We start from the raw sequence: 12,708 nt of genomic DNA, 5'->3' as shown, positions 1-12,708 counted from the left end.
AGACCTGTATTATATACTGTACAGTACACTGCCTCTATATACTACACACACCTGTATTATATACTGTACAGTACACTGCCTCTATATACTACACACACCTGTATATATACTGTACAGTACACTGCCTCTATATACTACACACACCTGTATTATATACTGTACAGTACACTGCCTCTATATACTACACAGACCTGTATTATATACTGTACAGTACACTGCCTCTATATACTACACAGACCTGTATTATATACTGTACAGTACACTGCCTCTATATACTGCACACACCTGTATTATATACTGTACAGTACACTGCCTCTATATACTACACACACCTGTATTATATACTGTACAGTACACTGCCTCTATATACTACACACACCTGTATTATATACTGTACAGTACACTGCCTCTATATACTACACAGACCTGTATTATATACTGTACAGTACACTGCCTCTATATACTACACAGACCTGTATTATATACTGTACAGTACACTGCCTCTATATACTACACAGACCTGTATATATACTGTACAGTACACTACCTCTATATACTACACACACCTGTATTATATACTGTACAGTACACTGCCTCTATATACTACACACACCTGTATTATATACTGCACACACCTGTATATATACTGCCTCTATATACTACACACACCTGTATATATACTGTACAGTACACTGCCTGTATATACTACACACACCTTTATATATACTGTACAGTACACTGCCTCTATATACTACACAGACCTGTATATATACTGTACAGTACACTGCCTCTATATACTACACACACCTGTATATATACTGTACAGTACACTGCCTCTATATACTACACACACCTGTATTATATACTGCACAGTACACTGCCTCTATATACTGCACACACCTGTATATATACTGTCTCTATATACTGCACACACCTGTATATATACTGTACAGTACACTGTCTCTATATACTACACAGACCTGTATTATATACTGTACAGTACACTGCCTCTATATACTACACACACCTGTATTATATACTGTACAGTACACTGCCTCTATATACTGCACAGACCTGTATTATATACTGTACAGTACACTGCCTCTATATACTACACAGACCTGTATATATACTGTACAGTACACTGCCTCTATATACTACACAGACCTGTATTATATACTGTACAGTACACCGCCTCTATATACTACACACACCTGTATTATATACTGTACAGTACACTGCCTCTATATACTACACAGACCTGTATATATACTGTACAGTACATTGCCTCTATATACTACACACACCTGTATATATACTGTACAGTACACCGCTTCTATATACTACACACACCTGTATTATATACTGTACAGTACACCGCCTCTATATACTACACACACCTGTATATATACTGTACAGTACACTGCCTCTATATACTACACACACCTGTATTATATACTGTACAGTACACTGCCTCTATATACTACACACACCTGTATTATATACTGTACAGTACACTGCCTCTATATACTACACAGACCTGTATTATATACTGTACAGTACACTGCCTCTATATACTGCACACACCTGTATATATACTGTACAGTACACTGCCTCTATATACTACACACACCTGTATTATATACTGTACAGTACACTGCCTCTATATACTACACAGACCTGTATTATATACTGTACAGTACACTGCCTCTATATACTACACACACCTGTATATATACTGTACAGTACACCGCTTCTATATACTACACACACCTGTATTATATACTGTACAGTACACCGCCTCTATATACTACACACACCTGTATATATACTGTACAGTACACTGCCTCTATATACTACACACACCTGTATTATATACTGTACAGTACACTGCCTCTATATACTACACACACCTGTATTATATACTGTACAGTACACTGCCTCTATATACTACACAGACCTGTATTATATACTGTACAGTACACTGCCTCTATATACTGCACACACCTGTATATATACTGTACAGTACACTGCCTCTATATACTACACACACCTGTATTATATACTGTACAGTACACTGCCTCTATATACTACACAGACCTGTATTATATACTGTACAGTACACTGCCTCTATATACTACACAGACCTGTATTATATACTGTACAGTACACTGCCTCTATATACTGCACACACCTGTATATATACTGTACAGTACACTGCCTCTATATACTACACACACCTGTATTATATATTGTACAGTACACTGCCTCTATATACTGCACAGACCTGTATTATATACTGTACAGTACACTGCCTCTATATACTACACACACCTGTATTATATACTGTACAGTACACTGCCTCTATATACTACACACACCTGTATTATATACTGTACAGTACACTGCCTCTATATACTACACACACCTGTATATATACTGTACAGTACACTGCCTCTATATACTACACAGACCTGTATTATATACTGTACAGTACTCTGCCTCTATATACTACACACACCTGTATTATATACTGTACAGTACACTGCCTCTATATACTACACACACCTGTATTATATACTGTACAGTACTCTGCCTCTATATACTACACACACCTGTATTATATACTGTACAGTACACTGCCTCTATATACTACACACACCTGTATTATATACTGTACAGTACACTGCCTCTATATACTACACAGACCTGTATTATATACTGCACAGTACACTGCCTCTATATACTACACAGACCTGTATATATACTGTACAGTACACTGCCTCTATATACTACACACACCTGTATTATATACTGTACACTGTCTCTATATACTACACACACCTGTATATATACTGTACAGTACACCGCCTCTATATACTACACACACCTGTATATATACTGTACAGTACACTGCCTCTATATACTACACACACCTGTATTATATACTGTACAGTACACTGCCTCTATATACTACACACACCTGTATTATATACTGTACAGTACACTGCCTCTATATACTACACACACCTGTATTATATACTGTACAGTACACTGCCTCTATATACTGCACAGACCTGTATTATATACTGTACAGTACACTGCCTCTATATACTACACACACCTGTATTATATACTGTACAGTACACTGCCTCTATATACTACACACACCTGTATATATACTGTACAGTACACTGCCTCTATATACTACACACACCTGTATTATATACTGTACAGTACACTGCCTCTATATACTGCACAGACCTGTATTATATACTGTACAGTACACTGCCTCTATATACTACACACACCTGTATTATATACTGTACAGTACACTGCCTCTATATACTACACAGACCTGTATTATATACTGTACAGTACACTGCCTCTATATACTACACACACCTGTATATATACTGTACAGTACACTGCCTCTATATACTACACACACCTGTATTATATACTGTACAGTACACTGCCTCTATATACTGCACAGACCTGTATTATATACTGTACAGTACACTGCCTCTATATACTGCACAGACTTGTATTATCTGCTATTGGCAGTCACTGGGATGGCGTTATGTTGGTCACGTACATATGGCGGTATTCGTGCTCATATCGTCTGCTCTCGAGCTTCTCCCCTTTACGTTGCCTGTTACACTTCACCCCCCATTGTGAGGTCGGGTCACTGACCCCTGTGCGGCGGCGCAGGCTGCGGTATAGCGCTGGTGCTGTGGGGTCACCTGAGTAGGAGGATGTATCCCGGGGTCCCTCCAAAAGACAAGGTGAAGGAAGTGATAACAGAGATGACCACAAAGTATAGGAACTTCCTGGAGCATGAGCTCCCCCTGGAGCATGGACCGGGCACTGCGGAGCGGCCACCAGAGAGCACAGGCGTTGCGGTCACACAGCTGCAGTTATAATACACCTGCAGGATAGAAGACGTCAGTATTGTGGCCTGGGGTTGTCAGGCGGAGTCTTCTGTGCCATTCTACTTACCGATGACTTTCCCGTCCCATTGGTCAGGTGACAGCCAGCGAAGCAGGCGGAGTAATAGGTGACACCATTGTCCCCACAGACCGGCTCCCAGTCATTCGGGGGACACAGACAGCGTACATTACACTCGGAGAGAGCGCCCTCCTCCTGTGAGATGTGCGTGTACCTGGGGGGAGGTCACATGATTGGTAGATGACAGCGCTATGGCTGCCGCTATACTGAGGGTCCGTGGGGGAGGAGCATACCCTGTATACGAGACAGTCAGTCCGGCCACCGCGGAGCGCTCACATCCTAAACTGAATAGGGACATCAAGATGGCGTATCCAATCACAGACGAAGACAGCAGAAGCCTTGCCGCACCAACAACGTTAATCCGGAACTTCTTCATCACAACCCCCCCCAAGAAGATCCCCAGAGCCACGGCCGGAACGTTAATGAGACCTGAGGGGAGACAAATAGTATCAGTATCCTGAAATACTCTGTGCTGCTCCTGTTCCGCCACTATGTAACTCTGTGGCCTCCTCTTCAGCACACTCCTCTCCTGACATCCTCTGTGCTGCTGGTGAGCAGTGAGGTACATTACTCCTCTTCTGGGACAGTGCACACTAATGCCATTAGTCGCAGTTTCCGCCCTGTGTAGAGGCTTCAGATGTAACAGGTGGGACTTGTCTCTGAGGTATAACTCCTCTTAATCAGCAGATGGCGCCAGTTTTCTCAGGGCAGAGGGGCTTATTATGTGTGATACGCCTCATGTGCGGAATCTAATCATGTGCAAGGAACATCAGCTATGGAGGCTGCGCAACAGGAAAACTAAGAACCAGGATGATGAAGCAACAAAAAAACACCGAGAAAAGGGCCTTACCTGCTGCAGGAGGAGCGAGAAGGTAGGTGAGCAGCCCAGTATATATGGGGAGTGATCAGGTCTGGTGACAGTAACCTATCTATCTGCAGGGCTGGGGTGACAGTAACCTATCTATCTGCAGGGCTGGGGTGACAGTAACCTATCTATCTGCAGGGCTGGGGTGATATGCTGGGTCTGGTGACAGTAACCTATCTATCTGCAGGGCTGGGGTGATATGCTGGTTCTGGTGACAGTAACCTATCTATCTGCAGGGCTGGGGTGATATGCTGGGTCTGGTGACAGTAACCTATCTATCTGCAGGGCTGGGGTGATATGCTGGATCTGGTGACAGTAACCTATCTATCTGCAGGGCTGGGGTGATATGCTGGGTCTGGTGACAGTAACCTATCTATCTGCAGGGCTGGGGTGATGTGCTGGCTCTGGTGACAGTAACCTATCTATCTGCAGGGCTGGGGTGATATGCTGGTTCTGGTGACAGTAACCTATCTATCTGCAGGGCTGGGGTGACAGTAACCTATCTATCTGCAGGGCTGGGGTGATATGCTGGGTCTGGTGACAGTAACCTATCTATCTGCAGGGCTGGGGTGATATGCTGGTTCTGGTGACAGTAACCTATCTATCTGCAGGGCTGGGGTGATATGCTGGATCTGGTGACAGTAACCTATCTATCTGCAGGGCTGGGGTGATATGCTAGGTCTGGTGACAGTAACCTATCTATCTGCAGGGCTGGGGTGATATGCTGGGTCTGGTGACAGTAACCTATCTATCTGCAGGGCTGGGGTGATATGCTGGTTCTGGTGACAGTAACCTATCTATCTGCAGGGCTGGGGTGATATGCTGGATCTGGTGACAGTAACCTATCTATCTGCAGGGCTGGGGTGATATGCTGGATCTGGTGACAGTAACCTATCTATCTGCAGGGCTGGGGTGATGTGCTGGCTCTGGTGACAGTAACCTATCTATCTGCAGGGCTGGGGTGATATGCTGGGTCTGGTGACAGTAACCTATCTATCTGCAGGGCTGGGGTGACAGTAACCTATCTATCTGCAGGGCTGGGGTGACAGTAACCTATCTATCTGCAGGACTGGGGTGATATGCTGGTTCTGGTGACAGTAACCTATCTATCTGCAGGGCTGGGGTGATATGCTGGGTCTGGTGACAGTAACCTATCTATCTGCAGGGCTGGGGTGATATGCTGGATCTGGTGACAGTAACCTATCTATCTGCAGGGCTGGGGTGATATGCTGGGTCTGGTGACAGTAACCTATCTATCTGCAGGGCTGGGGTGATATGCTGGTTCTGGTGACAGTAACCTATCTATCTGCAGGGTCAGGCTGATATGCTGGTTCTGGTGACAGTAACCTATCTATCTGCAGGGCTGGGGTGATATGCTGGGTCTGGTGACAGTAACCTATCTATCTGCAGGGCTGGGGTGATATGCTGGGTCTGGTGACAGTAACCTATCTATCTGCAGGGTCAGGCTGATATGCTGGTTCTGGTGACAGTAACCTATCTATCTGCAGGGCTGGGGTGATATGCTGGGTCTGGTGACAGTAACCTATCTATCTGCAGGGCTGGGGTGATGTGCTGGGTCTGGTGACAGTAACCTATCTATCTGCAGGACTGGGGTGATATGCTGGGTCTGGTGACAGTAACCTATCTATCTGCAGGGCTGGGGTGATGTGCTGGGTCTGGTGACAGTAACCTATCTATCTGCAGGGCTGGGGTGATATGCTGGTTCTGGTGACAGTAACCTATCTATCTGCAGGGCTGGGGTGATATGCTGGGTCTGGTGACAGTAACCTATCTATCTGCAGGGCTGGGGTGATATGCTGGGTCTGGTGACAGTAACCTATCTATCTGCAGGGCTGGGGTGATATGCTGGTTCTGGTGACAGTAACCTATCTATCTGCAGGGCTGGGGTGATATGCTGGTTCTGGTGACAGTAACCTATCTATCTGCAGGGCTGGGGTGATATGCTGGGTCTGGTGACAGTAACCTATCTATCTGCAGGGGCTGGGGTGATATGCTGGTTCTGGTGACAGTAACCTATCTATCTGCAGGGCTGGGGGTGATATGCTGGTTCTGGTGACAGTAACCTATCTATCTGCAGGGCTGGGGTGATATGCTGGTTCTGGTGACAGTAACCTATCTATCTGCAGGGCTGGGGTGATATGCTAGGTCTGGTGACAGTAACCTATCTGTCTGCAGGGCTGGGTGATATACTGGTTCTGGTGACAGTAACCTATCTATCTGCAGGGCTGGGGTGATATGCTGGCTCTGGTGACAGTAACCTATCTATCTGCAGGGCTGGGGTGACAGTAACCTATCTATCTGCAGGACTGGGGTGATATGCTGGGTCTGGTGACAGTAACCTATCTATCTGCAGGGCTGGGGTGATATGCTAGGTCTGGTGACAGTAACCTATCTATCTGCAGGGCTGGGGTGATATGCTGGTTCTGGTGACAGTAACCTATCTATCTGCAGGGCTGGGGTGACAGTAACCTATCTATCTGCAGGACTGGGGTGATATGCTGGGTCTGGTGACAGTAACCTATCTATCTGCAGGGCTGGGGTGATATGCTAGGTCTGGTGACAGTAACCTATCTATCTGCAGGGCTGGGGTGATATGCTGGCTCTGGTGACAGTAACCTATCTATCTGCAGGGCTGGGGTGATATGCTGGTTCTGGTGACAGTAACCTATCTATCTGCAGGGCTGGGGTGACAGTAACCTATCTATCTGCAGGACTGGGGTGATATGCTGGGTCTGGTGACAGTAACCTATCTATCTGCAGGGCTGGGGTGATATGCTGGTTCTGGTGACAGTAACCTATCTATCTGCAGGGCTGGGGGTGATATGCTGGGTCTGGTGACAGTAACCTATCTATCTGCAGGGCTGGGGTGATATGCTGGTTCTGGTGACAGTAACCTATCTATCTGCAGGGCTGGGGTGATATGCTGGGTCTGGTGACAGTAACCTATCTATCTGCAGGGCTGGGGTTGATATGCTGGTTCTGGTGACAGTAACCTATCTATCTGCAGGGCTGGGGTGACAGTAACCTATCTATCTGCAGGACTGGGGTGATATGCTGGGTCTGGTGACAGTAACCTATCTATCTGCAGGGCTGGGGTGATATGCTGGTTCTGGTGACAGTAACCTATCTATCTGCAGGGCTGGGGTGATATGCTGGTTCTGGTGACAGTAACCTATCTATCTGCAGGGCTGGGGTGATATGCTGGGTCTGGTGACAGTAACCTATCTATCTGCAGGGCTGGGGTGATATGCTGGGTCTGGTGACAGTAACCTATCTATCTGCAGGGCTGGGGGGATGTGCTGCTCAGAGACGCCTGAACCTCTTGGGGGCAGTACACCAGTGTGATATCATAAAACCTCCTGCATCTCCCACAATACATTGCAGCAGAGTGGCGGCTGCTCTGGATGTGACTGGAGTAGGAGCTGTGCTGCTCTGGGACTGACCGATGACGGCGTTGGTGTGGGCGGAGCTCTGTCCGTACTGCTGCTCCATGTACTTGGCTTTATAGGTCACCATTCCCACCAGGGAGTTATAGTGGAAGACGCTGCCGCACAGGAAGAGGAAGAAGACGGGGTTACCCAGGAGCGTCCGCAGGGAGGGGAGGAAGCCTGCAAGACAGGGGGCGGTAGTGAGACCTGGGGAATGGGACTGATAAGTATTAGCGCCCCCTCTGTCCAGTATCAGTAGTCCTATATAAGTATTAGCGCCCCCTCTGTCCAGTATCAGTAGTCCTATATAAGTATTAGCGCCCCCCTCTGTCCATTGTCAGTAGTCCTATATAAGTATTAGCGCCCCCTCTGTCCATTATCAGTAGTCCTGTATAAGTGTTAGCGCCCCCCTCTGTCCATTGTTAGTAGTCCTGTATAAGTATTAGCGCCCCCTCTGTCCATTGTCATAGTCCTATATAAGTATTAGCGCCCCTCTGTCCATTGTCAGTAGTACTGTATAAGTATTAGCGCCCCCTCTGTCCAGTATCAGTAGTCCTGTATAAGTATTAGTGCCCCCTCTGTCCATTGTCAGTAGTACGTGTATAAGTATTAGCGCCCCCCTCTGTCCATTGTTAGTAGTCCTGTATAAGTATTAGTGCCCCTCTGTCCATTGTCAGTAGTCCTGTATAAGTATTAGCGCCCCTCTGTCCATTGTCAGTAGTACTGTATAAGTATTAGCGCCCCCTCTGTCCAGTATCAGTAGTCCTGTATAAGTATTAGCGCCCCTCTGTCCAGTATCAGTAGTCCTGTATAAGTATTAGCGCCCCCCTCTGTCCATTGTTAGTAGTCCTGTATAAGTATTAGCGCCCCCTCTGTCCATTATCAGTAGTCTGTATAGTAGTAGCGCCCCCTCTGTCCATTATCAGTAGTCCTGTATAAGTATTAGCGCCCCCTCTGTCCATTGTTAGTAGTCCTGTATAAGTATTAGCGCCCCCCTCTGTCCTGTATAAGTATTAGCGCCCCCCTCTGTCCATTGTTAGTAGTCCTGTATAAGTATTAGCGCCCCCCCTGTCCTGTATAAGTATTAGCGCCCCCTCCTCCTACCTTTGGCCATAGTCAGCAGCCGCCGCCCCCCCTGCGGTGGAACCTTCCGGTCTCTCAGCTCCTCCAGGATGAAGCGCGACTGCTCGGAGGAGGTGCTCGAATTCTTCCTCGGCTCCGATCTTGTTTGCTCCTTTGGTAAAAACCAGAACGGCACGGTGGCGAGGACGCTTATCCCTCCGGCGACCAGGTACCCGAGCCACCAGGCCCCCACCCACCGCGCGTCCTGGGGGGTGATGGTCACTCTGTCTGGACACAAACATGGCGGTCACTGAGAAGACCTAGAGACCTAATCTAGGAGCGAGGCCTACACCGATACAATGTAACAGTCCCTCAGCTGTGACCAGCGGCTGCTCAGTCTCCACCTCCGGCCCGTTACATCTACTACAACTCCTCGCCATCGTCTATTTACCCAGATCCACCGATCCGACATCCACAAACAGCGAAGCGCAGAGGGACCCCAGGAGGAAGCCGAATATGGGGCCGATGACCGCCGCCGTCTGGACGCAGCCTGCAAGAGCACCAGGGTCACCGCTACACCGCAGCTCTGGGGGGGACTGGAGCAGAAGCCATGATGTGACCCCCGGGCGCCTCCGCTTACCGATGTAGAGGGCGGCGTTCTCCTCCGCGGCGTAGTCATCCATATACGAGATCCCGAGCGGCTGGATGGGAGATTCCCCGACTCCTCGCAGCAGATTCCCCAACAAGATGCAGATCCACAGAGACCCCTCCGAAGCGCGCTGACACCCTGAGGAGTGACGACACCGATCAGCCCCCCGGGGGTGTCCCCAAATACCCCCCCCCCCACCAGCTGCCCCCTCCCCTCCCCTCGACTCGCCCCCCACTACAGAGTCTGAGCAGGTTCTTGTTTGTCACACACTGATGTGTCAGTCAGCTCATGTCTTCACTGTTAGTCTGACATACTCTTCATGAAGCAGGCAGCTCAGGATGAACACTTGGTTGCCACAATCTGGTACCTGACTTGCCCATGGTGGAATATTTTTGGCTGGCGATATCTTGCAGGCAGGGGGAGGGGCTTGAGCTGGAATTGGACATCTGGATTGGCTCGCCGTCATACGTGTAACTGCGGATGGAATGAGCGTCACTGGGGACTACTGTCCCTTTAAAGAGGTGTCAGTCAGCTCAGCCCCCCTCCCCCTCTCCAGGCTCCGCCTCCAGTGGTCACTATTAGGAGACCCCAGATAAATAGAGCAAAACTCACCGACCCATAAGAAAATGGGGCAACGCCATTAGGAAGGTTCCCAGTGACATCACCAGACACCCCAAACCAATGATCCTGTGGTCGGTGCAGCCTCGCCCCAAAATAACTGACCAGAGTGATGAACGGAAGATTCCCTGCAGCAGAGGAGGAGAGCTCGTCACAATGTATCAGTCACTGGGAGTAGAGGAGGGGTGTAGGGGGGTGACACTGGGGGTACACAGGGGGGTGACACTGGGGTACACAGGGGGAGGTGACACGGGGGGTGACACGGGGGGGGTGACACTGGGGGTACACAGGGGGGTGACAACTGGGGGTACACAGGAGGGTGACACGGGGGGGGTGACACTGGGGGTACACGGGGGGGGTGACACTGGGGGTACACGGGGGGGGGTGACACTGGGGGTACACGGGGGTGGGTGACACTGGGGGTACAGGGGGGGGTGACACTGGGGGTACAGGGGGGGTGACACTGGGGGTACAATGACACTGGGGGTACAGGGGGGGTGACAGCCTGACATCACCATTACCAATCTCAAAGCTTCCATCGATAACGCCGACCAGGGATGTGGGGAGATCAAATCTTCTTTCTATCTGAGTTATAGAACTTTTCAGGTAACTCCCAGTTAGAGCTTTTGCAAAATACACAAAACTGATGGAGGAAAGAAAGACCTGGAGAGACAAAGAGCAACCACTAGGGGGAGCCACTACATACAGATTATACAGTCACCACTAGGGGGAGCCACTACATACAGATTATACAGTCACCACTAGGGGGAGCTCACTACATACAGATTATACAGTCACCACTAGGAGGAGCTCACTACATACAGATTATACAGTCACCACTAGGGGGAGCCACTACATACAGATTATACAGTCACCACTAGGGGGAGCTCACTACATACAGATTATACAGTCACCACTAGGGGGAGCCACTACATACAGATTATACAGTCACCACTAGGAGGAGCTCACTACATACAGATTATACAGTCACCACTAGGGGGAGCCACTACATACAGATTATACAGTCACCACTAGGGGGAGCTCACTACATACAGATTATACAGTCACCACTAGGGGGAGCCACTACATACAGATTATACAGTCACCACTAGGGGGAGCTCACTACATACAGATTATACAGTCACCACTAGGGGGAGCTCACTACATACAGATTATACAGTCACCACTAGGAGGAGCTCACTACATACAGATTATACAGTCACCACTAGGGGGAGCCACTACATACAGATTATACAGTCACCACTAGGGGGAGCTCACTACATACAGATTATACAGTCACCACTAGGGGGAGCCACTACATACAGATTATACAGTCACCACTAGGAGGAGCTCACTACATACAGATTATACAGTCACCACTAGGGGGAGCCACTACATACAGATTATACAGTCACCACTAGGAGGAGCTCACTACATACAGATTATACAGTCACCACTAGGAGCTCACTACATACAGATTATACAGTCACACTAGGAGGAGCTCACTACATACAGATTATACAGTCACCACTAGAGGGAGCTCACTACATACAGATTATACAGTCACCACTAGGGGGAGCCACTACATACAGATTATACAGTCACCACCAGGGGGAGCTCACTGCATACAGATTATACAGTCACCACTAGGGGGAGCCACTACATACAGATTATACAGTCACCACTAGGGGGAGCTCACTACATACAGATTATACAGTCACCACTAGGGGAGCTCACTACATACAGATTATACAGTCACCACTAGGAGGAGCTCACTACATACAGATTATACAGTCTATACTAGGAGGAGCTCACTACATACAGATTATACAGTCACCACTAGGAGGAGCTCACTACATACAGATTATACAGTCTATACTAGGAGGAGCTCACTACATACAGATTATACAGTCACCACTAGGAGGAGCTCACTACATACAGATTATACAGTCACCACTAAAGGGAGCTCACTACATACAGATTATACAGTCACCACTAGGGGAGCTCACTACATACAGATTATACAGTCACCACTAGGAGGAGCTCACTACATA

General features: G+C 48.0%; 1 protein-coding gene across 1 annotated transcript in view; it reads right to left on the bottom strand.

Moving 5' to 3' along the window:
• LOC142205146 (solute carrier organic anion transporter family member 1C1-like) overlaps positions 1 to 11,310 on the bottom strand; it is a 48,967-nt gene extending 37,657 nt beyond the window's left edge. Inside the window, exons 1-10 of the mRNA XM_075276507.1 lie at positions 11,176 to 11,310; positions 10,649 to 10,782; positions 10,404 to 10,510; positions 10,028 to 10,174; positions 9,839 to 9,937; positions 9,430 to 9,675; positions 8,341 to 8,505; positions 4,245 to 4,440; positions 4,003 to 4,165; positions 3,747 to 3,931 (exon numbers count right to left, since the gene is read on the bottom strand). Of these exons, the coding sequence (XP_075132608.1) occupies positions 3,747 to 3,931; positions 4,003 to 4,165; positions 4,245 to 4,440; positions 8,341 to 8,505; positions 9,430 to 9,675; positions 9,839 to 9,937; positions 10,028 to 10,174; positions 10,404 to 10,510; positions 10,649 to 10,782; positions 11,176 to 11,193 (1,460 nt within the window). The 5' untranslated portion in view covers positions 11,194 to 11,310. The remainder of the gene's footprint in view (positions 1 to 3,746; positions 3,932 to 4,002; positions 4,166 to 4,244; positions 4,441 to 8,340; positions 8,506 to 9,429; positions 9,676 to 9,838; positions 9,938 to 10,027; positions 10,175 to 10,403; positions 10,511 to 10,648; positions 10,783 to 11,175) is intronic.
• Between the last annotated feature and the right edge of the window lie 1,398 nt (positions 11,311 to 12,708).

The sequence above is a fragment of the Leptodactylus fuscus genome, chromosome 5, assembly GCF_031893055.1.
Source record: "Leptodactylus fuscus isolate aLepFus1 chromosome 5, aLepFus1.hap2, whole genome shotgun sequence".
Taxonomy (NCBI): domain Eukaryota; kingdom Metazoa; phylum Chordata; class Amphibia; order Anura; family Leptodactylidae; genus Leptodactylus; species Leptodactylus fuscus.
This window is presented reverse-complemented; position numbering and strand designations above follow the sequence as displayed.